We start from the raw sequence: 24,542 nt of genomic DNA, 5'->3' as shown, positions 1-24,542 counted from the left end.
GGATGTCCTGAGATTTAGCACAGAAGTGAGAGGCCAGAGCTGTACAGAGGGCCTGGGAGGGAACAGGAGAGGTATAGACCACAACAGGATTGACCAGTTCCTTGCAGATTTTAAAGAGTTTGACTGCGTTGTTAGAGGCCGGGGAAACGCATGCTTTAATGTGTGATCTCTTCTCGATGAGTGTTATTGCTTCGACTGGCATTTTGCTGCAACCAGTATAGGTATGTCTAAATGTGGCCTGGCATGCTTTACTATAATGTTATTACGTGTTTACACTGGTCTACATTGTGTGTGCAGCCAGTTGGACATGTTTTCATTGTGGCATGGCATTCTTAATAGCAAAGCATTAATGTTCCTGTGCACTGTTGGTGACTTGCATGTATTGGATTGTGTTACCCTACAAAACAACTGCAAACACTCTGGCTTTATAGCCAATTTATCTCAGAGTGTGCTGTATATTGCATTAAAACACATATTTATATCTTTCTCCTAGTTCAGTGTGCAGCATACCCCTTCAGCAGCACGTTCATGCGTATTGGACAAGCGTCACAATCTAGGCCTGCCCAGAGTGTGGCGCGACCCGTGATTTGTTGCCTGGTTGGGTGGCCCCCTCAGCATGGCTCGCAGGGGGGCCCCCACCTTTTATGTTACGCCACTGGTCCTGCATCTCTATGGACTCTGTTGACTTTAAAGTTTCTCTCTGGCGAAGCCCCCAGCAAGTTCTGGAATAGCCACTTCAGGGACTTTGAGGTCCTTTGAGGTTTGTGTCTCGGCCTGGGAGCCCTGAATGCGCTTAGTTCCGATTCCCCCCAGGGCCCCTTTTTCTGTTCCGGATCCGGCTTCGCCGCCCATACTTCTTTCAACCTCTGTACCCCGCCTATGGCTTCCGTTGCTCCTCTCTGCCTTCAATACTGTTTGCAGGCCCGTTGGACTCTGGGGCCCTTTCCGCGCCTGATGCACTTGGGTCTTCTTCTGGTGAGCTTGCTTCTGGCCCTGGTCATTGTTGGCAGGGGTTACACTGTGTGTCAGTCCTCCTAAAGCTTCTGGCACATTGACAGTTTTTGTGGGCGGGGGGCCCTTTTGCCCTTTACCCAGGGGAGGGGGGCTGTGGTCCGCTGCCCAGTGCTGTATCTAATTCTCCCCCACCCGCCTTTTCAAGTGCTTGTTCCACGTGGTAAGGAGCAGTTTTCTGGAGGAGGTGGGGCGGTGACTCTGCTACATTCGAGTAGCTGGTCTCCTTTCTCCTGTTTAGGGGGCCTTTACTGTGTCCTTTGCCATGGGGAGAAGGGCTTAGGCCAGCTGCTCAGCACTGTGTCTGGTTCTCGCCTGCTCGCCTCTGCGGCCTCCTGTTCCTCGCGGTATGTCAGTGTGGGGGAGGGGGCAGGTACCACCCCTCTCCCCAGCCTCTTATCCTGCCTTCCAATGGTGCCAGTGCTTCTACACAGTTGTTTTCTGTGCGGGAGGCGCAGAGGGGGAGACTGGTGTCCTGTTGCGCTGTGTGCACACTTTGTCTCTGTGCTGGAGCGGTTTCTCTGGGGACTAAGGGCGGCCGCTCTGCCACCTTTCATTCACCGGATCTATTGTGAGGGAGCTACCCTGCTGCTGTCGGTGTGCGGGGGTTGGGACAGGGAGGGAAGAACGGGCACCTCACTGGAGTGTTGGCAAGGCTAGCCAGCTTTCCTTTGCATCCCCTGGTCTTCTGACGTGAATCCCCCTCTCCCAACAGCTGTGCCGCCTCACTCTGACAGTGTCTGGGGTTCAGTGAGCAGTTCTGCACCGGCCTGATGTGCGTTATCCCTATGGTGGGGGACAGCTGCCCTTCACGAAGTTCACGGAGCTCCTCACTGCTCATGGGGGTGCACTTGGAACTTAATGGCCTGGCGCAAAGCTCCTTACTCACACGGCCATCTTCATCCGCGCCCCCTAGCGGCCTCCCATTACTACTTTTAAATCCATTTTATCCTGGGTTTTCGTTCACATTAAAATCAACATTAGCAGAAGATGTTAAGTGAGCATCCTGTACATATGAAGCATGAATGCTAACCTGCCTAGGGCGTTTGGCAAAAAGAGGCTTTAGGATTTTACTATTGGGAGGATGGTTATAGTGACAACATGCCATCAGAAATGTAGGTATTATAGGGTAATCTTCAGAATAAATGGAAGAATACTGCATCCCCCCAGATGGAGTCACCACATCTTCTTGACAGCCATCTCCTCCCATGTGATCCTCCCTCAAAATACCACCCCCCAAGGTCAGGGTCAGGTAGCGGCTGCCATCGCCTGGCCATGTGGGAGGGATTAATGACGACTCCACAGGATGCATCAAAGTATCCGTAAAAGCATGCCACCACCAAACAATCAATTTCTCGTTCTGCATCAACCCCACCTCTAGGTCTGTGGCATTTCATTCACTTTATCATCTCCCTACTCCTTTTTCCTCTGCAGACTAAGATCTGCATACACCAGGCTGGGGAACAATATGGTAAACCTCAGGGAAGCCAGTCTCTCTGAGACCACTAAGGTGGTAATATGGAATAGTATAAACACGTTACTAGCCAACACTGTTTAAATTGACAGTCTCTTCTCATGTTTTCTGAGCTAATTTGGCGATTGGATTAATCATTAATGATTTAGGTCTATCCTTCCACAAATGGTTGCTTCCATAGTTGGAAGCCAGCTATGGCAGGGTCTACATAGGCGAATGTCTTTTGAGACTTTCTTCATCCTCTCTCCCAAAACCCTTATTTGGAAGGATCTCTAAATAAATCATGTTGCGACAGCGCTGCCCTCTCTGGACTGAGTTTATATGAAATAACTGCTCTGTTTTTTTCTCATTGCAAATTAACTCCTAGATTGAAGCATGTCATTGTTTTAGTGGAGCTTTTGGGATGGACATGGGCTCAAATTGATAGAGGCGGCAAGGTAGGGTATTTAACTTAATGATAGTTATTCTGCTCATCCATGATACTGGTTAGATCCTGCCAAATGGCTTCAAATAGTCTTTAATAATTGCCTTTGTGGAAGCCCATTTAAGTCCATGTTTTTACAGAGACACCCAGATACTTCAAAGGCCCAGGGGAGGGGTGCAGAAAGCCTCAGAGTGTGCCTATGCCTTCGCCAGGGTCATATTCATACTTCAGTACAGAGCTTTCACTTTAAAGTCTAATACCTATCAAACCTGTTTATGTTCACCATTATTGCCGGTAGAGGTAAAGGGGTTGGAAACAGTAAGTTCATCAGTAAAGAAACACATATTGTGGAAAGCTCTGCCTTACCGGACACCTGGGATCCATTGCCTCTGATGCATGTTAAAAAGGACTATGTACCTTACCCAGAGTGCCTGCACAAGATTAATCCTACGCTTTCCCCCTCTTGTTGAAGATGTACAAACGCTCCAGGCACCCTTTTCCATACGTGGTGGACATGTCCCCTTATCCAAGTGTTTTGGAAGGAAGTGATGGCCCAGATAAAGGGGATTTGGAGCGTGGACTTGGTGCTGGAACCACAGGTTGTGTTGCAAGACTATGAGAACCCACAGGGACACTACAGGTTGGGAGCTAAAGCCTCTAAGTTGATAACATAACCCACTTTCCGGTAGCAGCACGACTGGTCGTCGGAAAAAGCCCCAAGTCCTCGATTGTGCCAGATTTGAAGGAATGGGGGATGAGAGTGTGGTCTGTGGCCACTATGTGCAAAATTGACGCAGCACTGAAAGGGGAGAAAACACAATTTCTAGTAGAATGGGGACCCCTAATTTCTTTCGTAAATCACCCTTATAACCCTGGTATACATCATAAACCCCACAAGATGGCGTGCTTTTCGTTGCTATAACATCTGTACCTGGCAACGCGAGCTCTACTGACCTCCACACTGAATTTTGTGTTTGATAAGGTTTTTTTATTTTTGTTCTTGGTCTTATATTTTTGTCTTATACCCAATACGCCTAGACTTATGTACCAACCGCAATTTGAGGAGCTTGAAGAACTGAAGAAATATTGCTGTAATGTATTGCTGTTCACAGAGATAATCTGCTGCAGTAATGTTTGTGGTAATACATGCTTTATGCTTTAATACATTTAAATGGCAACAAGAAAAGAAAAGGGCTCTATGACCAATGAAAAAAGCAAAGGGGAGAGGTGTGACAAAGTGCCCTGCTTGGCTCCAGGTTAGAGGATTGGTTGACCATGGGGGTCTGATGCGGCCTCCTACTAGTGATACATGATATGATATGATTGTTTATTTATATAGCGCCTATACACAATGTGTTTCAAAGCGCTTCAAGGCAAGGGAGGGAACAAGGGAAAATACAACCACATTCTTACAGGCCATGAACAGTAAGGATGTGAAATTAACTATCGTACTCGGCCTGACGACATTTCAGATAGTGCAAGAGCTAAGACATAGATAAGGAAGGGAGGGAGAGAGTGGGATGGAAATGGAAACAGACAGGCGACTACCGTACTAGGCCTCATGACATTTTTGGTAGAACCGGAGAAAAACAAAAGGTGAGGGAGAGGGGTGCAGAAAGGGAGGGGAGGAACAAAACAAGCGACTTTCATACTAGGCCTGACGATATTTCAGATAGTGCTGGAGGGGTGGTGGGTAGGAAAAAAACAGTAATGAGAGGGTGGAGGAAACAGACGAGGTTGCTATCATATTAGGTCCAGGGACAATTCTGATAGAGTAAGTGCATAGAAGAAAGTAAGGGGAGGAGATAGGAAAAGGGAGAAGGGAAAGGAGGAGAGAACAGAGAGTTAGCAGTCAAAAGAGTGGAGAAGCAAGAGGGGAGAGTGAATACAATTGCAGAAGTCAGTAGTAACACAATGTTGCAAGCCAGGATACAAGATGAAGATGGGAACAGCATGATTCAGGGTCACCATGAGTACAAGATGCAAAGGAAGTCCAGCATGAGAGTTGAGAAATAGTGACGCACCGTGAATGAATGAAGTCCATAAAAGTCAAATCCAGCATTGGCCACAAGACAGTGATGGTGAAAGAAGGCACCAGGTGGGCGGGGCTTGCGAAGTGGTGAAAAAGAGCAGCAGGCAGGAAGGTACCAGGTGGGCGGGGCTTAGGCCAGGTGACCTAGATCCACTTGCACCTGCTCCCCATCTGCAAAGGAAAATAAGCTGGAGGGCTCCTTAAGTAGGTAAACAGAGCGGGAAGCAGGAAGGCACTAGGTGGCCGTGGCTTGCTAAGTGGTGAAAAAGAGCGGGAAGCAGGAAGGCACCAGGTGGGTGGGCTTGCTAAGTGGTGAAAAAGAGCGGCAACTAGGAAGGCACTTGTTGGGCAGGGCTTGCTAAGTGGTGAAAAAGAGCAGCAGGCAGAAAGGCACCAGGTGGCCGGGGCTTAGGCCAGGTGACCTAGATCCACTTGCACCTGCTCCCCATCTGCCCTAGGATGATGTGGGGAGGATGCCCCAATATATCCCACCCTTCATCTGGCGCATGGCAACAACTTCTCAGAAGATGCTTATAACGGACATGACCCCTTTAATAACAGTTCGGAAATGTAGCAGAAGATTGAAACAGCAGGGTTATCAGAGCCATGCTACTATGGAGCAGAATTTCTCGCAAGGACAGAATATATGACGAAACACTCACCAAACAAGCTTATGAGCCATCCTTGCTGGGTAACCTCTGCATGAGCATTGAGACTCACAAACTTCAGTACCCTGCAAATCAACTCATTTCGCTTCACAGAACTAATAGTGTGCATGCTGTGATGATTCGCAGCATTACATCACTTCTTCGTTCAGAGGGGAGCCCTTCCTTATGAGGCGAGCCTGCTATGTAATTTTCCCTAAGGGGGGTGGCAAGTGGGACCTCACATGGAGAGACTCCCCTTTTTGGGACAAGAAATCCTATTCCGTCAAGGAACTCCCTAACCCTCTATCATATGAGCCCTCATACCATCAGGGCCTCACAAAATCCAACTTGAAAAAAAGACTGTTTGCTATTGGGACACTACTTCCAACGATCAAATAAAAATCAACCATACTGCGAAGAATAGAGGATTAATTCTGATCACTCCACCACTGAAAATGGACTATTCTGTGAAGATTAAGAATAGTAGAGTGATGAAGATTACTTAATGGATAGTGAAAGAGGACTATGATCCTCCCCTGGGGAGGACCCAACTAAGCAGCTTAAAAAGAGAAGGACTATTATCAGGGAGTCAACACCTGGAAGGAGAAGCCCAGAATTTTCAAACATGCTCTGCAGAGACAGTAGAATAAAGCGAGAAAGTCCTGTGTCTCGTGAAGGCAACCAGCTGGTGTACCCAAGAACAGCGCCGAGACCTCCATGACCGGGACTATGTGGAATAACTGTCGAGCGACCGAGAGGGTCGGAAAAGACAGCAAAGCCAACCTGACCAGAAAGAGAAGTCGTACCGTTCTGAGAAACAGGCCAAACCCCTGGAGAGAAGGGGATGTCGAGAGACCTGGGAGGGATGTCAGAACAAACATGCAAATTATACTCGTCTCAGTAAATATGCTGATTGTAATTCAAGAGTAAACCGTTGCTGGCCCGAAGGGCGAACTTACAATGATACAAAATTAAGAAATACCAACAAGAAGCATAACGAGAATAATTATCTCTGTACCATTGAAGGTGGGGACAATCAAGCGGGTAGTACAAGAATAAGTAAAGAATACTTGGGGACACAGCCTACTCGTCCCAGTACAAGCATAATTGAAGAATACTTGAGGACATAGCTTGCTCGTCCCAGTACAAGAATAACGGAAAAATACTTGGGGACATTGCATACTCGTTCCAGTACAAGAATAAGTGAAAAATACTTCGGGACACAGCCTACTTGTACCAGAACAAGAATAAGTGAAGAGTGGTTGAGGATTCAGTCTATTTGTCCCAGTATGTCAATAGCAAAAAAAGGGAACAAGTGGATGAAGAGTCCACAGAAGAAAAGTTGTTTTGGATCAGAACAAGCAAGTCTGAATACAGGGAGTGAGAAAGGGGAAGGGTCAGAACCCTCATTGGATAAACCAAGTGGCTTTTGCACAGGAAGAAAAAGGGACAACCCAGAGGTGAAAAAGTCCTGTGGAAGTACTGTCCAGGAGAAGGGAGTCATTCGCCTCGACCCCTTTTTAGTTGTTTTGTTTAGTGGTAGGGTCAGGACAGATACGTTTTGGACAGAGGATCGACTAATATTTTTAAACTACACTATGGACGACGAGCACCCCAATTAGTTTTGGTGTTTGTATTTGTATTTCTTTGTATTTATTTTATTTGTATAGTGCACCTGGACCATAGGCAACTGGGTGCATATCTTGTTTTACAACAACATCACAAGCATACATTAATTATACATAATCAGCATACATTAATTACAGAGGAACACTCTAGGTTGAACAAAGTGTAGAGCTTCCAGAAAAAGAAAGGTATATTTACAATAAAAATAAAATATAATACAGGAAGGAACAGAGTATACAGATGATTGTAATAGAAGCAGAGTAGGGTAACAGTGTGACGAATCTGGTTCACATAAGGGAATATTTAGGACAGTAGTGAGAGGTGATGCGTGTGGGAGTCTTGAGCAATAAGCCAGAGTTTAGCTTTGATTTTAAAGGAGGGGAATGAGGATTCTGTTCTGAATGGGATGGGTAGTGAGTTCAAGAGTTTTGAGGCGAGGACAGGGGAGCTGGAGCCTCCAGCTGTTTGAAGCTTAAATCTGGGTACAGAGAGACCATGTGCTTGAGCAGCTCTCTGGGAGCGGTTAGAAGTGTGTGGATTGAAGCAGCTAGCCAGGTAGATGGGTGCTTTGTTGGCAAGGCATTTGTGCGTGAGAGCTAAGGTTTTCAGTGAGATTCGTTGTGCTACTGAGCGTCAGTTTAGGCTACGTCTGGAGTCCGATATGTGATGATTCCTGGGAATGTTAAGGGCAGCCCTAATGGCATTATTTTTGGTGACTTTGGGTAGCTTGTTGATGTTGCGTTGACTTGTGCCAAGGTACAGTGCATTGCAGTAATCCAATTTAGCCATGACGAGAGTCCTGGCCAGGATAGTGCAGTTGGCAGTGTAAGGAAGGGGTTGCACGCTGTGATAAGTTTGCACGTGTAAGCAAATGCCGAGGTAACAGCATTAGTGTGTCTGGTTAGTGATAGGGTTGAATCAAGGTAAAAGCCTAATGTTTTTGTGTCATTGTCGACTTTAATGGTGTTGCCATCAATGATAAAGGATTTTAAAATGGGGTCAAGTCTGTTAAGTCGGTGATGGGAGCCCAGGATGAGGAGATCTGTTTTGTCATCGTTGAGGCAGAGCTTGTGTTGAGCCATCCAGGCCTGAATGACTAGATGGTGTCAGTTGTGTAGTTGCCAGTGATGGGGATGAGTATCTGGGTATCATCTGCATAGTTAGTGTAGATGATACCCAGAGAATCAAAAATATCAAAGAGGTTTTGTGAACACATTATAGAGAGTGGGTGAAACACAAGATCCCTGGGGGACCCCACAGGGTACCAGAGATGGTTCTGCAGCGGGAGTGAAAACCCACATGGTTCTGTTGTTCAGGAAGGATTTAATCCAAATAGTTGCCTTTTCAGAGAAGTGGGCTGCCGATTTGAGGAACTGGCAGAGAATTTGATGGTTCACCAGGTCGAAAGCTGCTGGTAGGTCTAGGAGTAGTAGTAGGGCCAGCTCTCCTTTGTCTTTAAGTCCTCGATTTGGGTTTTGAGATCTATGAGGACGGTTTCTATTCCGTGTTTGGAACGGAATCCTGATTGCCTGAGTCCTAGGAGCTTGTTAGTTTCCAGATAGTCCTGGATCGGCAGGTATGCTGCGCAATCCAGTATTTTAAGCATGAAAGGAACAGTCGTAATCGGTCTGAAATTCGTGGGTATGCATGGGTCAAGGGTTGGTTCTTTTAGTAGGGGGATAACCCAGGCATCTTTGAGGTTATCAGGAATGATGCTGTACTAAAAGAGGTGTTAATAAGTGAAGTGATGAATGGGGCTAGCTAATGTAATGATGGGAGCTGGGCATGTGTCGCCCGGGCAATTTGTCGGTTTGAGTTTGTTAATGATGTTTTCAACCTCTAGAGTAGATAAGGGTGAGAAGCTAAATGGTTTAACAGTGTGAGGAGGGTGGGTGGATGTACCTGCACGAGGAGAAGTTTGAGGGTGAGCCTGAAGGCTATTTTTTTTGCATTGATTTTAGTTTGAAGCGTAGAGATTTTGTTAAGGAGTGCTGTTTGGATGTTATGGCACCATGTGCCGTCTTTGATACAGGTGTCTGGTGGGGTGGTTGGTGACTCAGAAAGAGCTCTTTGGTGTTGGATTTGGCTTGTAGTATACGCTTAGTATAAGAGTCTTTTTTTGCTTGGAGGATTGCTTCTTTATAAATTAGGGATGCTATGATTAGGGAGTTCTTGTTAGCATCCGAGGGGTGACTTTTCCAGCGAGATTCAGTGTTTCTTTTGTCTTTGCATAGCACTCGCAGTTGTGGTGTGAACCACGAGTTGAGATGTGCACAAGGTTTAGGGTTGCGCAGTTTGAGTGGGGCGATGGAGTTTATGGCTTTGAGTATTGAGTTATTAAACGTGTCCACTAGCACTGTGGGATCCATGCAAGGGAGTGAGTCATTATTTAGTAGAGGTAGGATGAGGGGTAGCAGTTTCTCCTTTGTTATATCTTTTTGATTTCGGGTGCAGGTTGTGGTGCGATATCTTGGCTGGGAGAGAGATCATTGGCTTTAATGTTGAAGGTGATTAGATGGTGGTCAGACCAAGAGCAGGGAGAGTTTGTAACATGGTTAATATTGCAGTTCAGATCTGTTAACCAGTCGAGGGTTCTCCCCTTGATGTGGGTTGATTGGGTGATGTGATAGGAGAATCCTAAATCAGAGAGAGTATTGGCAGTGTCCAGTGCTTTGGGATCGTTAGGGTCTTGGAAGCCCAGATTAAAATCCCCTAGTAGGATGATTTGGGAGTTAGTCTTGGTATTGTCTGATAGGATGTAAGTAATGTCATCAGGGAATGTTGCAGCAGGTCCTGGGGGCTGTAAATCAGGTGCATGGTGGCTGTTTGGTTGAGCGAAATAGGAAGCTTAACCAAGAGTAACTCTGCTGTGTGGATCTGTCGGTTAAGGATAATTCTGAGACCAAGTGAGCTTTTATGGATAAAGGCAACACCACTGCCCTTGGATTGGTTGGTATTGCGGTCGCATCTGGTGATAGTATAGTCTTAGGGGATGGCGAGGGAGAGTGTGGGTCCTGAGGTTGCATGTAACCAAGCCTCCGTAATAGCTAGGACGTCTAGGTCTTTGGTTGTAATGAGATCAGCAATGGGCAGGGAGTGATCTAGCATTGATCAGGGCACCCTTGATGAAGGATTCATTAGTGGAGGGAGTTGTATTGGTGTTGGGCATAGTCAAGATGGAGGGGTTGGTTGGGGTGGTTGTGTTGGTACTGTGTGCTGAAGTGGGCAGGGGTGGAGTTTGTGTGGTGTTGTGGAGAATGGCGGACTGGGCTAGTGAGTCTGGAACGTAATCTATAGTTCTTGAGGTGGAGGGTGCATGGTAGATTGGGAGTAGTTTTAGTTGTAAAGTGTTTGAGCCATAGTGCAGGGGCATTTAGATAGGGATTGTGGGTAGAAGTTATGGGCAAGTTTACAGTGCTGGAGCTGTGCTGTTGGCTAGTGGATGAGCAGGCGAAGGGGGGGGGGGTTATTGTGGAGGGGTAGCAGGATAGGAGGGTGAATACCTGGATGTGGCATCATGGGAACCAGATACTCAGGCAACATGTGCTGGGTTGGTGGTGGAAGGCAAAGGGTGGTGAGTGATGTGGCAAGGTAAGTTAAATACCAGATTAAAAAATGGGCGCCACAGGGTTTGCCTAGGAGGTGCATAATGGGGTGACAATACATACAGTGGGGCGCTTTTGGACAGGTGTAGCTAAGTAGCATGGTGGGTCAAGAGCCTGCTATGTGTAGATGCTAATAGGCTAGTCGCTGCACTGTGGTGCTGCCTGCGTGGCCCTGGGTTTCTTCAAGAGTGCAGGTGTGGTATGGCTAAGCATACAAAATGTGTAATCAGTGTTTGGAAGTCAGCAGTGCAAGGTATCATGCAATAACAGTAGGATGCCTGGGGTACATTGCATATATGCTCAGCGCATGACGGTAGACTCATAACAATGGTGGTGGTACCGTTATAGAGATACAATATAATGATGATCTGCTAAGGTCAAGTTTTGTGTGATTGTACGCATGGCAGCAGTAGGCAGTAAGAGTGCTAAACAGTAATAGTAGATATGCAAGCCAGTGCGAAGCAGGCGGTGTTATCGTTAGAGGCCATATCAATCGCGGTATGCTCAGCTATTACCACTATATGAAACAATACAACTGACATTATCGATGATAGAAATGTCGGCGCGGCGGCCGTTACCTGCGTAGAGCGTGTCGGATGCCGCAAGGGGGTAAAGAGGAAAAGCGGGTGACTGGCGGGTACAAGGTCCAATAGGTCCAGTTCTTGTGTGGATCGGTGTATCAGGAATTGGGGATAGCGCATGGGCCACGGTCTAAGGCACAGACAGGCGAGGTGCCTTTAGTGGCGGGCCGGCTCACGCGTTCTGGCGGGGATGAGCCTCGGAAATAGCGGGCAGGCTCCAATCAACGGCAAAATTGTTGCTAGGAAACTGAGTGTATACAAACACTTGCGGCAGCCATTTTGGTGCGGATTCCTCATGGGGAATGGCGATTTCGGCCCAAAGTGGGGCAATCGCAATTCGATGAAGGTGGATGCCGGTGTGATGAGGGCTTCTGGCATAGATGGGCAGCTACGGTGCAATATGAGTCGCTCTGGGCTGCTTACCTTTGTCTGCTGCGGGTCGTCACCAGCATCAGATTGGCAGCATCAGATCAGGTGTGGAGGATGACGAAGGGGCTGGGCTCCAGCCCACCCGAGAGATGCACGATATTAGGTAGTGAAAACCCTTAGAACAGGGATAGATAGTCTCTTTTCTTATTATTTAAATAAAGTTGTACTACTGAAATGCCACCACTTGGTCCGCCTCATTTGCTTGACCTACCACAATGTGCAAAAGTCAAAACAGAAGGTGGCAGGCCCGGATATGTCAGAGCAATGCAAAGTGGCTCAGGAGGTGGAACAACCCCCTACAAAGAGGTTGGGAGTTGGCAGACAAGTATGGGAGTTTGAAAGAGAAAAGGGGGAGGGAGGGAGGGAGATCGCTAGGGGCTGCAGGCTGAATTGAAGCCTGGGCCACAGTGGCTGTTGAGGAAGAGCGGCTGGGTAGCCAAGAGGGTCTGACGGAGAAGAGACCAGTCCTGGGGCCCCAGGAAGCAAGCAGGTCCCTGTGTGTCGTGGCAGCGCTGCATCCAGCGGTCAAGCAGATGGTGCGAGACGTATGCCTCTGGTTGAAGGTGATATGAAGCAGATAGAACCGACCCTCCCAGTAGGCCCCAGTAGGTCCTCCTGCTGTGGCAGACAGCGAAGACAGTGAGTGGAGTAGCACCGTGGGGGGGGCTCTGCGAAGAAGGCAGTGGAGGGGCACAGGCCAGAGGTGGCACGCTCGAGCAGGAAGATCAGAGGACTCTGGAGTGGGCCTCGCCTCGGGCTGAGGAAGCAGTCATATCCAGCCCAGGAACAGACAATCACAGGTGTGCCCACAGGGGGCAACCTTAAAGGGACGTTAGGTTGATATTACAGCCCCTCAACACAGGTATTAGAGAAGGGCCAGGAGGCCTACAAAGTTCTGACGGAAACCCAGGCTGAGGGCAGAGGTGGAGACAGAGGGGAGCAGTGTTCAGTGCCAGGGAGGTACATCATCAGGTGAATTGGGGGTGTAGGCCAAAGTGGAGTGAGGTGTGACCCCTGAAACACCGGAGAAAGATATTCTGCCACACATGCTGTTGGAGAGTACAGCTGGCCAAACGGAAAGGTTCAGGCGAGGTCTGGGTAACTGAGATCACCAAGGAGAAATGGAGAAGTCACTGGCGACAATGCTGGTAGGAGAAGAAATGGCCACCAAAGCAGACTGTAACACCCTCCTGGCAGGAATACGTTAAATTGGTAGGAATATCCAGGCTCCACTACAGACTCTGGGCGGAAGGGTGGATAAAGTGGAGCAGAAAGCGGATGTGCTGAATTACAACCAGCTGTTGACTGACCTTCTGGAGATTCGTATGGAGGCCCAGATGAAGGAACTGGAAGAGAAGGAGTACGACATCTCACGATGTAGACGATTTAGAGAACCAAGAGCGAAGGAACAATATTTGCATCCTGGCGGTCAAGGAAGGAGATGGCGAAAGCGTGAGGGGTCTGGAACTGAAGGCCAATGCCATACCGAGAGCCTTGTTTAAGGACGAGGCCAAGAAGGACAGCAACTTTGACCGGGTCCACAGGGCTGGTGGTCCTTGGGTGGTCCACGCTTCATACTGGTCAAATGCCACAACTACAAAGATAAGGTGTCAATTCTTGAAAAGGCCAGGAAGTATCCGGATCTGGTTTATGAAGGAGCGAAAAAGGTGATCTACCAAGACTTGTTTTCTTTCACACTGGCCAGGCGTCGGGACTGCAGAGCACAGACCCAATGGCTAAGAGAACATATCATCGGGTACCGCTGGGGCTTGCCGTTCTCGCTCTCCTTTGAGAAGGCGGGCAAAGACTATAAAGTAACCACAAGGGAGGAAGCTGAGGGGACCCAGGCACACCTGCAGGGGTCATTGTCCAGACCGATCAGCGACCCGCGATAGTACCACTAAAGAGCGTACATCTGCTAGACCGAAAGGGGCGGCAGGAGAGAAAAGAGGACAGGAAGCCGGAAATTCAGGCATCTGCCAACTTGACTCAGAATGATGGACACAATGAAACAGGATATAGGGGGGAGGAGTATGACGGCAGCCATTAGCATTTTTATAGTTAAGGGCTTGTTGTCCGAAGTGTTCAGAAGATTTCATGTGATCTGGTGGGCCGGCAGAACCGTAGAGCTACTCTCGTGGCCCTGGCTCATGGTTGGGGCAGCTCAAGGGGAGGGGTAGGGCAGAGGGTGGTGGGAGGGTAAGGAGTTGGTTGGCAGATTTGGCACTGGTGGGATCTGAGAGGGGGGTGACATTGCAAGTTATTGTATACTGTGGAGGGGGTCTAGACTGATGGTCAGCATGTGCAATGAGTGATGTGATGCGGAAGGGAGCCAGTGGGGGCGTCTGAAGGGCGTCTGAAGGGCGTCTAACGTTGCACGTTAAAGGGCTCAATTCCCCCACTAAGAGGGCACTGATGACTAGGGAATCCAGGAGGCAAAAGCTGGACATATTGATGCTACAGGAAACCCGGTTTGTGAAGGGGGAAGAGACTCATTCCGTGTGCCATGGTAGGAAAATCAAAGAAAGGGGGAATGGGCATTCTCTTCCACAGGGAACTCAGGGTTTGTGACCCTAAAGTGAGAAGAGGTATGGGTGGAATGTTGCCGATTGTGCAGAGAGTTGTGGGAGAAGTTCCCATGTCAGTGGCCACCCCATGTGCTCCTAATCAGGAACAGCTATCATTTTGTGAGGACATCCTGTCAGAGATACTTGGGAGTACACAGGCATTGGTAATCCTGGGTGGTGTAAGGAAGGCATGGTATCAAGTTAAGAGACACAAGTGACCACAGTTCGAGGGTGTTTATTGAACTTTAACAAGGGTGTGATAAATCCTAAATCTACAGATGGAGCAAACTACAACCATCAAATAACAATAATGCAGTTCTAGTGGAGTCTCGTCAAAATAAAAGGGCCTATAGTAAAAAATAAAAAAAAAATATTGCCAATCCTTACCGCTTAATAAAAAGAGTGTGCTAATGTTCATAAAAAAAGAAAGAAGTGTTCACAAAAATGAGAAGTCAGGATGTTCAAGCCGTTGGTCTCCCTTCCCCATGTTTTCAACACAAGACAAGGCGGCTCACTAGAGCATAGCACACATTCGGGCTTCTTCAGCATGAGGACACAGTTCAATTACCAACATCAGGGCCTTCTGTGCCGAAGTCTCTGAAGTTAACAAAGTCTCTGGATTCAGAGGGTCTGATGTATCAAACAAAACTAAATGTTCCTTTACAAGTATTCAAGTTGGGCGATTCACTCTTCAACCTGGACTCCCCGCACCCCCTAAACCGGGCACCAATCCCTTTTATACCACAATCGTCTACGAGGATCTATGTGATCACTGAGGCGCCGAAAACGTCGACTTAAAAAAATGCTGACTACATTAACTGCGTTGCAGTGATCTCACAGTAGAAATATGGGGCATGCACAAAATGTTAAAATAAAGTTGCTTATTTAAAATACTAACAGTATACTACCTGTATAGTTAGCCTCATAACCAGTATCATTTACAGTGTGTATTACCAGTGAACAAAGATTCTTAGTTGCTGGTAGCAAGCTGCTGCTTGTATAATCGTCCCTCTACTGACACTCTATGCAAAGCTTGTGCTGACATATTTTATTTTTACTTTACTACGCCCGCATGCATTTAGAAATACAAGTCCTCTTAGAGGCATTGGCCACGAGAATAATACAGTGGAAGAATAGCACATAGACATAAAAAAGTACATAAATGATCAATTGAACTTGGATAAAGACAAGAAAATAAACAGTTTGACTTTAAGCGCAATAATTTCTGCATTTTTTGAGAATCAATATTTTTTTTAAAATGGGATTATCAGTAACTGTCTATAAAAATACATAAACATGATGCCGCATAGCACAAAGATGGAAAGTGAAACCTTTCCACACAGCGCAGACACCAGGTGCCAGTCAAAAACTGTTGACATTTCCTTTCAGTAAACAAGACACTAGGCGGCAGTCTAAAAAATATGAATGGTCAATACTGCCACCCGCTGTCTCTATGAATGCATTGAAATGTCAACACACAGCGGCGCGCATTTGTACATTAAAAGAAAGGTCTGTGCAGTGTGGCAATCAAAAAACTTGAAGGGCATTTCCATGATGCTTGGTGTCAGCACAGGTTTATTAACAAAAAAGCAAAAATTGGCATTTCTATCGCACACACCATTTCCATGTACTACAGCGCTCGTTCCATTGGTGAACTGCGACAGTCGAAATGGGTCGAAATTTTTGTATAGCGCAAATGCGCAATAATAGTTGAGTCAGCATTATGAGGATGACATTTTAGTACGATACCTTCTCCAATGCTTATAGAATATCTTTTCACCCCGGATCCCCCTCAGCTGGGCTCAGATACTTCCTTTCTCCCAATTAGTCTCTGTCACCCGGGCTCGGAACAATTGCAGTTTGTACTAGCTATTAAAGACTTTCGAAGGTGCACAGGGTTTAGCTTGACCCGTTGTAGGACTACTTCGATTTCACAATTCACAATTATACACTCTCATTTGGATACCTAACAGAGACCTTCGAATGAGCACTTACGTGGTGCCGGACCACTCCGTATATGGTATCTATCTTGGCTTCAAAAGTTCAGTCACTTCTTGGATATTCAATCATTTATTTTATTCTTGGTTTAATTACAGTGTGATTTTTACAAGATGAATCTAAAAACAAAAAAAGAAAATCTATAGTCAATGTGTAATCCAAAAGATTTTCATTGCAGCATAATTCCCGTGCGGCTTGTTTTGCCGAAACAGATTGTTATCCAATTCCCAGTCTCATTTTAGTTTTTTTTCCAAGCCTTCGTATTTATCAAGGACAGTTCCATAATCTTGGCCATTGCCGTCGCCCACACTGTCTTTTCTCCTCCAATCAACCGCAACCACAAGAGGTCTTCCTCAAAAGTGTGGGCTGATGCAAGAATGTTTTTCAGGTATGTTTCTCTGTAGTGGTCAACCCCTGGGCATGACAATAGGAGATGTTTTGTTGTTACAACCTCATTCTGGTTGTTGCAGAATCTGCATTTGTTTGACGTTGACAAACCTCTGATCGCCAGGATTTCATTAGTTTGGAGAAGATTCAATATTTCTGAGCCTTCTATTTGGATATCTTTTCACGAAGGCTTGTAGTTTGTGAAGTTTTCGTGTCTGTGGCAGCAGATGGGCAGCCAATGTATATGATATGTTGCGGCTATATCGAGCGTGGAAATCCAAAAGATAATGAACAAATTGGACCTTTTTTGGGTTTTCGATCAGTTCTTTTTTCAAGCTTTGAATCTCAAGGAGTTTGTTGTCCTGTTTTTTTCCCACTGATTTAGAAGTTTAAAACGTCTCCCTCTTAGCTCCTCATTTATAGCCTCAATTAACTTTGGGTGAGTTTCCGACAGGGTTTTCCTGTAGAGGATCATGACATTTCGCTCAGTTTGCGCCTAATCAGGACCATCAGCATCGAGATGGGCAGATTCAAAACCCTACTCCAGAAATAACGTTCCAGGGATTGCCAGATCTTTTTAGACAAGGTTTGCATGGCTTCCACTCCGTAGAAAATGGATGGTACAACTTTTACTTTATAAAAGTTTATGACAGGAATTAGTGAGAAGCGGCCAAACCTTTTATCGACTGCTTGTGCTTGAGATGTTAAGGTTCTCATTTTCTCGTGCAGAGTATTTTGCATAGCCATCTCATGTTGTGAGCTGTCCAGCATGATTCAGAGGTATTTAAATTCTGTTACCTTTTCGATTGTAGCACCATCAAGCTGCGATTTGAATTTTTCCGCTCTCACTCTGCCTTTTCCTAAGGACATTATTTTTTACTTGCTTTTGTTGATTTCCAAATGGTTGGTAACAATGTATTGGGCAAAGTGATTCAGCAGTCTCTGAAGCCCGATGGCTGTCTGGTCTAGTAGTATCACGTCATCCGCGTATAGGAGTCTGGATATTTTTTCCTAACCGAGTTGTCGAGGGAATGATCTCACTCTGGTCTCCACATCTTTATAGGCGCCCAGGTCGGACAAGAAGAGTGCTGTGCCAGCGGGGAACCTTGTTTTACTCCTCGATTTGTTGGTATTTCTTCCGATAATGTTCCTTGATGGCTTAGGCGCACTTGCATTCTGTTGTTGGTGTGCAAAGCCACAATTGGTTGGAAGAATTTAGCTGGACATTTCCACGCTTTTAGTTTCTCCCACAATTTCGGTCTGTTTACTTGTTCGAAAGCTTGGGTTAAATCTATGAACGCCAAGAATATTCGAGACCCACCTGCCAGCGTCTTACTTTTAAGGATGCTCATGGTCACGATGTTTATACTGGTATCAACCTTCTTCTTAAAGCCCGACTGAAAGGGGTCAGTACATGGTACTACACTTGCCCAAGTTTGAAACTGGCGTAGTAGGAGTAACCCATAAACCTTTTCAATCACATCCAATAATGCAATTGGGCGAAAGTTTCTTTGGTCATCCCTACTACCTTTTTTGACGATTGGGAATACTTCTGAAGATGTCCATGATTCTGGTAGTTCCTTGGCTTTAGTGCATCTTTCAAACACCAAACTGGTGAAGGACGGCCATTCCTGCAGATGTTTTTACAGATCGATGTTTGTTAGCTCATCTGGGTCTGGCGCTCTTGAATGTTTGAGCTTTCGGAGGACTTCTAAGATGTCAGCTCTCTCATGCAGCTCCACCCAGCGTGTTTCAACTTCAGATTTCACAGTGTGTGCAACCAGGTTTGGTGATTATATTTATATTTGCATCGCTCATCACATACGCCTCACACTTCGTTGCAGATTTCTGAATACAATGTTGCCGCTTGCAACCTTGGTTCTAACACAGAACGGTTTGCTATCATTCTCACTGACTCACCGGCTGTGCTGACTTTACTGCTGCTGCTTTGTTGTGGGAGCCAAGGACAGTACCACAGAGACAATTGCTCCTCCCCACCTTGGCTATCGATGTGGGAGGGCCCCGGGTACCTTAGACACACTGCACCTTTCTTCAGCTTTAATTCCCGGTCTTATGTTTCTTATTCTAGGCGGCTCGTGAAAGTAGTTCTTCTCCGAAAAGGTCCCTTCCCTTCTTGCAACCCTCTCTGGTCTTTGCAGTCTTTCTCCTCGTATTAAACAGCCATCTTGGAACTGCTGCTTCCTTGTGTGTTTTGCCTTGCTCAGAATGTGCTTTCTTGCTCCGCCTTTTAACTGTGTGGGGAAGTATGATGGAAGTCAGGTGTGTGTAATTATCAGTAATTGCCTGACTCTGCCTGACCCGAACATGTCAGGTATACGGCTTGGGGATTAGTCCGTTTTCTCTCACAGTGAGCTGTCCGTGAGAAAGTGTTTGTGGCGGGAAAAGGGCATGGGGGGTTTAGTTCCTAGGTATCCTACCTGATAGGATGGGGACAAAGTGTTACAGGGAAGGGGATACCAGGTCTCACCATCTGGCAGCCCACTCCGCGAAGGCCCCTCATCCAGGTGACCCTCCCGCACTGGTCCACCTCCAGGAACTGGATCCAAAAGTGATGGCTGTATCCTGGCCACCTGGATGACATATCCCTGAGGACTAGCAGGTGAGGCACCTTCTGGTTTCTCACAGTGGAGACTTCAATCTGTGCGCTGATCCGGACAGGGAAAGGATGTCCACCAGGGAGTCAGGTGGGACTAGGACGCCACACTCCAGGCAAACACTTGGGGAATTACTGGCCTTGTGTGGGCTGGGGGACGTGTGGAGGGAGAAGAACCTGCTGGGGAGGAGGTTTCACTTTTTTCTCCCACCACATGGAGTATATACCTGCATAGATGATCTAGGCTTCCTGAGGGGGGTGGTGGGTAGGGTGCAGTCCAGTGTAGTGACTTCAATAAGAGGGTTTGACCACAATATGGTACCTATGGTAATGGACATTGAAGAGGCAACATAAGCTTAAAGGAACACAGGAAGGGCCCTAATGAACGAGAAATGTGGTGGAGCTGCCCTAACCTTATCTCAGTGATCTTCCAAATGTAGATGTTGGCCCTTACTGTTGGATGGGTAGTTCCTTGAAGTAAGTCTATGATGATCAACTTTAACAATGTGTCTCCTGAATACAAACAATTGCCAGTTTAGATTCTTTCAGGTACTCAAACAGACTATAACTTTTGATGAGGGTGCTGAGCCACCATACATTCATTGGCCATATCTTAACCATCAGTCCAGAACCATGTTGCCGTTGTGCTTCGGTCCCTGCCCCAACACCTCCAATTATTCTCTCTAGCCACTGTATATCATCATTGTATAACTCATGCAAGACTCTCTTTCAAGCTGTGTATTCTGTAATTGTCTCCTCCTTTGGCGCTTGCGTTTAACCTCCCCATTTCCTTGTGAATTGCATTGGAGTAATGCATTCCCCACATTACAGGCGTGGTCTTCCACCTAGCTCCCCCGAGCTCCATTTTCCATTCCCCCTGACAACACCCCTACATTAATGGTACCCACAACTCTCAACTAAGAGCAGCCTGTAAAACACTGTTGAACAAAGTTATCTCCCTTTATGGCTCACAAGCAGCAGGATAAGGCAATGAAAAAAAGGATACGCAGGCACATAACTTGAAAGCTCAGATGAGCAAAAAAGAATATCTCAGTAGTCAATCAGTTCAGAATCTATTGTACTAGGAACTGCATAGGGTGAAAATCCATTCAGTTGCATTACAGTCCCAAACATCCATTCAAGGTAGTTGAGATCATATGCTCGATTAATCTGCAGAACAGCCTTCTTTCTGCCTGGAGAGGTTACCTCTAATGCGGATATCAATGTTATCTCTACCCAGATATGTGCTGATAAGCTTCACATGGGCAGGATCCTCATGACCCAGGGTGTGCAGACTGCGAAGGCATCGTTAAGCAAGACACAGAACAGAGTCAATGTTCAAATAAAATACTTATATTAACTTTAATGTCGGGATGGTGTAAGGCCTAACTTAGCTTGTCCTTAGATTTCCCTACCTAAAGAATCTAAGGCTAGTCTGAGTCAGTTAATTCAACTTTAAAGTGTGTGTCCAAAACCTGTACTTGCCCTCGCAACTAAAGCCAAACCATGTGTATGGATGTCAGCACCAAAAGAAATAGTGTTCAAAAGAAAGTTCAAAACTTCTTCCAGCTCTTTGGCTTGCGTTTCAGCCCTTTCCTCGAGTTCAAAAGACTTCCATACAAAAGAGCTTGGGGTTCCCTTTCCCAAATTCAACACAGTTTCAATAGGCCTCAGGGTTCCTTTCCCCAATTTCAACGCAGTTTGTTCCCCCCCAACTTTCAATAATTGTTCCAAACCAACTTTTACAACCTTTCAGGCTTTTCGACAGTTAATTTATCTTGCTCTTTTCTCGAATTACTTTAATACTTGATAGGCACAACAGCTTCAGTATCTTAACTTTCCCTGGTTCACTCCAAGTAGGGGTTACTCAGTCTAGGCGCAGTTGTCGGACCACACAGTCCACCCACTACAGGTCATGCAACCGGCAACCCTTGGCACTTTGCCATATTCACTTGTTCTTATTGCACTTCCTTGCTAATACAGGCTCCCTCTTTGAACCTGTGTCTTGTCCATTTGCAGTTCTCTCTTTCCTTGGCAGTTTCTTGTCGCTGCCAAAACGTGACTTTCACACCATTCACTTTGTTGGGAGTTTTCCTTGTCACCACTTTGCTTTCACACTTCACAACAGTGCTTATCATTTGCATTCACTTGCTTCTCAAGCCCTTGTTACTGACTTTCATTTGGTTCATACGTTCACATTGTCCATCAATGCTTTTCACTTGCTATCAATATATTCGAAATTGCACATCACTTTAATTTCACTTGTGCGATACTTTCATATACTTTGTACAACCTTTCTTTAGTTCAGTATTTAATGATGCATGAAACACTTTGCAGCTCATTCAGCATTCATAAATTTTTCATTCGATCTTCCGACCCTTTTATCATTAGTTTTCATCTGATCAGCATCTCCCAGTGCACAAACTCAGCCCGTGGAGCGCCCTGGCTTGACTGTCCCCTTTCTGTCACTCACCGGTCTCTGGCAGCTCCTCTGGGTGCTTTGAGTTTTCTCCTCTGCAGTCTCTCGCTCCTCTTTCACTCGCTGGTAGCTCCGACAAGCAGTGCGTGTCCCTTCCAAACCTCCCTGCTGCTTTGGCAGCTCCCTGGAGTCTTCAGTGTTCCCCAGCTCTAGCAGGGGACACAGCACTGGATTCTGCAGGTCTCCCGACCTCCTCACAGCCCGTTGAGGCTGCAGCGTCTCTCTTGCTCTCCTTAAGCGCTCAGCCACCTTTCCACCTGCCCCTCTCCAGCTTGCTCCGTACCGGGTTTCTGTGTCCTTTTTCCCCAAACGGGTTTCTTCCTCCAGGTGGGCCTCTCGCCCTAGGCAGCTCTCCCGTCCCAGGCAGATCTCTCGTTGCCTCTAACTTGTTTTTCCTTATATACCCCTGTAGCCTTTCGACTGGCTGCAGGTGAAGTAATTTGCCTAACCCCAATTGGTGGGACCTGCCTGACCATGGTAGTAGTGTTTTGCAGTCCTCTTCTTTGTCTCAGTGCCAGACTCATGTGCACAACTAAAAGTGTGAATTCCTTCTAGTGGCCTCTTCGTCCCAGTCTTAAAGGCAAATGAATGGGGGAAAGTTTGTGTGGGTGTGAAAGAGGGGCAGACCGATAATAACCTACAAAGGTAGGGGGAGGGCAGGGTGCATTTTGACATGGGAAAGGGTGATAACATGCATCTGAAGACATCCTCTCCTCACTCCCCAAGGTCACTTCACCCAGGTGATCCTCCCTCGCATATCGACTTCCAAGGTCAGGATCCAAAACAGATGACCTTTCCGTGGCCACCTGAGAAGAGGATCCAAGAGGAGTAGATGGGAGGATGCCTCCATGTTCCTCACAAGACCCTCATACTTGTAAAGGGTGGTTACTAGTTGCCACTGTGGGTAAACTGCAAGCTGTAGAGAAACATCCACCAGAATTTAAATGCATCTTTAGAAAGGCATCACTGGCTTCATCTCCCTATGATAGGCCATGGTGACGGGTGAAATACTATGGCATGCTGTCTAAATAAGCCACTCCTCACTTTGCCCTGGCTGCAAAAAATGTTTGCCTTTGTTGTGAAGTTCAAAGAGGCTATCTCTTGGTGCATTGGGATCAGCCTATCGGGCCCACCCTGTCCATTTGGATGCAAACCTCTAGGCTGTATCCCAATGGTAAGGACAAGACAGCCCTCACACACACTTGTGGAGATTTTGACCTTCTAACCGTGCAATCTTATCAGAGAAATGTCATAGAATGACAAAGATTTTCAACTCCTTTGGAGATAGGAGGGATATTTTCACATATCAACCAGCGTATTCTTACTGTTCATTCCATGACCCAGGGAAACAGTTTCCTCTTTGCTCTTGTTACTGGCTTGCATGAGTCCCAATTATTTTTGTACAATGGGTCTTGAAGTAGACTTTTTAAGGAAAAGATGGTGATCTTAAAGTTCTGTCTTGTTAGCCTGTCGTCAGAATCCCACTGTATGGATGTGTGTCATTGTGCATGGTGCAGGCAGGCAGTGCCAGAGATGATCAGTGGTGTTTCATCTGATGTTTCTTTAGGATTGACGCCCAATAGAGACAGGAGGTCTGTGGAGGAGTTGTCCCTCCCATCTTTAATGGACATCTTATAACATGCAGGACTCACCAAGCCCCCATGTGAGTAGTACAAGAGGTGAACAATAAGCAGAGGGAAGTTCACACCCAACAAGGGTGACCAGGGTCTACTCTTATCCCTCTCTTTAATGTTGCGAACGCCTCTGGGGGGCGTCTCCTAAGCCGATAAATCCCAGACCAAGCTATTATGTCATGGGACCCCTTCAGGAGAGGTGCCCTGCATATCATTGAGGGCTTCTCCAGGTGTAGGTGTCCCATAGTTTCCTAGGCTTTTCCCATTTTCTTTCAACTGGCCTCGGTCCTCAGTGACTATCCATTTTTGCGTTCTTTCACATAGCATGGCAGATGAGATGGCCTCTCGACAACGCACATTGGGGGGATGGGGGGATCTAGTTGGGGACTCACTAATGAACTAATCACCTATGCATATTCTCAGACTCCTTCCTACACCATCGCTGTAGCTTTGCCATGTATTAAAGAAACATACAAGTTGATAAATATGGACAACATTAGAGAAGAACTCATTCCTAGTGCAGGCCTTTATTATTCTACGATATTATTAATTCACTTTTCTGGCACAAACCCTTATCAGAAATGTACACCTTACCATCAGAATATATGCAATGCTCTGGCAGTTCCAGTGATCTCTCTGGCAAAGTCTTCATTATCAATAGATCTTGGCCAGAAGATGGCCTTTTTGACTGCACTTGCTTCTGTGATTTAGTCGGATGTGGGCGAGTGTGTACAGGGCGAACTGCATTCCTGCATGTTGAATGTAGAGGCAACGCTGCCTGCTGTTGAAAAGTAAACCGATATTTGTATGATGTTCACATTTTTTCCTATTTGGTATTCATATACTAAAATGAAATACAAAACTTAGAAATGTTTAATCACTGTTTGTATAGACATTCATAGAGCATCAATGTTGCAGTTTGTCTTCTAGACACCAATGTATCACAGAATAACACTTAAGCCAATAAATAAAAACCTACTGGATGGAATCTAGCATTCAGCCAACAGGGATGTCAAGCTTCAAGTTTATATTTA

General features: G+C 46.4%; 1 protein-coding gene across 1 annotated transcript in view; it reads right to left on the bottom strand.

Annotated features, from left to right (window-relative positions):
* Window positions 1–24,285, bottom strand: part of LOC138541775 (bromodomain testis-specific protein-like) — a 651,829-nt gene extending 627,544 nt beyond the window's left edge. Inside the window, exon 1 of the mRNA XM_069641784.1 lies at window positions 24,103–24,285. Coding sequence (XP_069497885.1) covers window positions 24,103–24,160 — 58 coding nt within the window. The 5' untranslated portion in view covers window positions 24,161–24,285. The remainder of the gene's footprint in view (window positions 1–24,102) is intronic.
* Between the last annotated feature and the right edge of the window lie 257 nt (window positions 24,286–24,542).

The sequence above is a fragment of the Ambystoma mexicanum genome, chromosome 1q, assembly GCF_040938575.1.
Source record: "Ambystoma mexicanum isolate Mex_15411 chromosome 1q, UKY_AmexF1_1, whole genome shotgun sequence".
In the NCBI taxonomy this organism is placed as follows: Eukaryota; Metazoa; Chordata; class Amphibia; order Caudata; family Ambystomatidae; genus Ambystoma; species Ambystoma mexicanum.
This window is presented reverse-complemented; position numbering and strand designations above follow the sequence as displayed.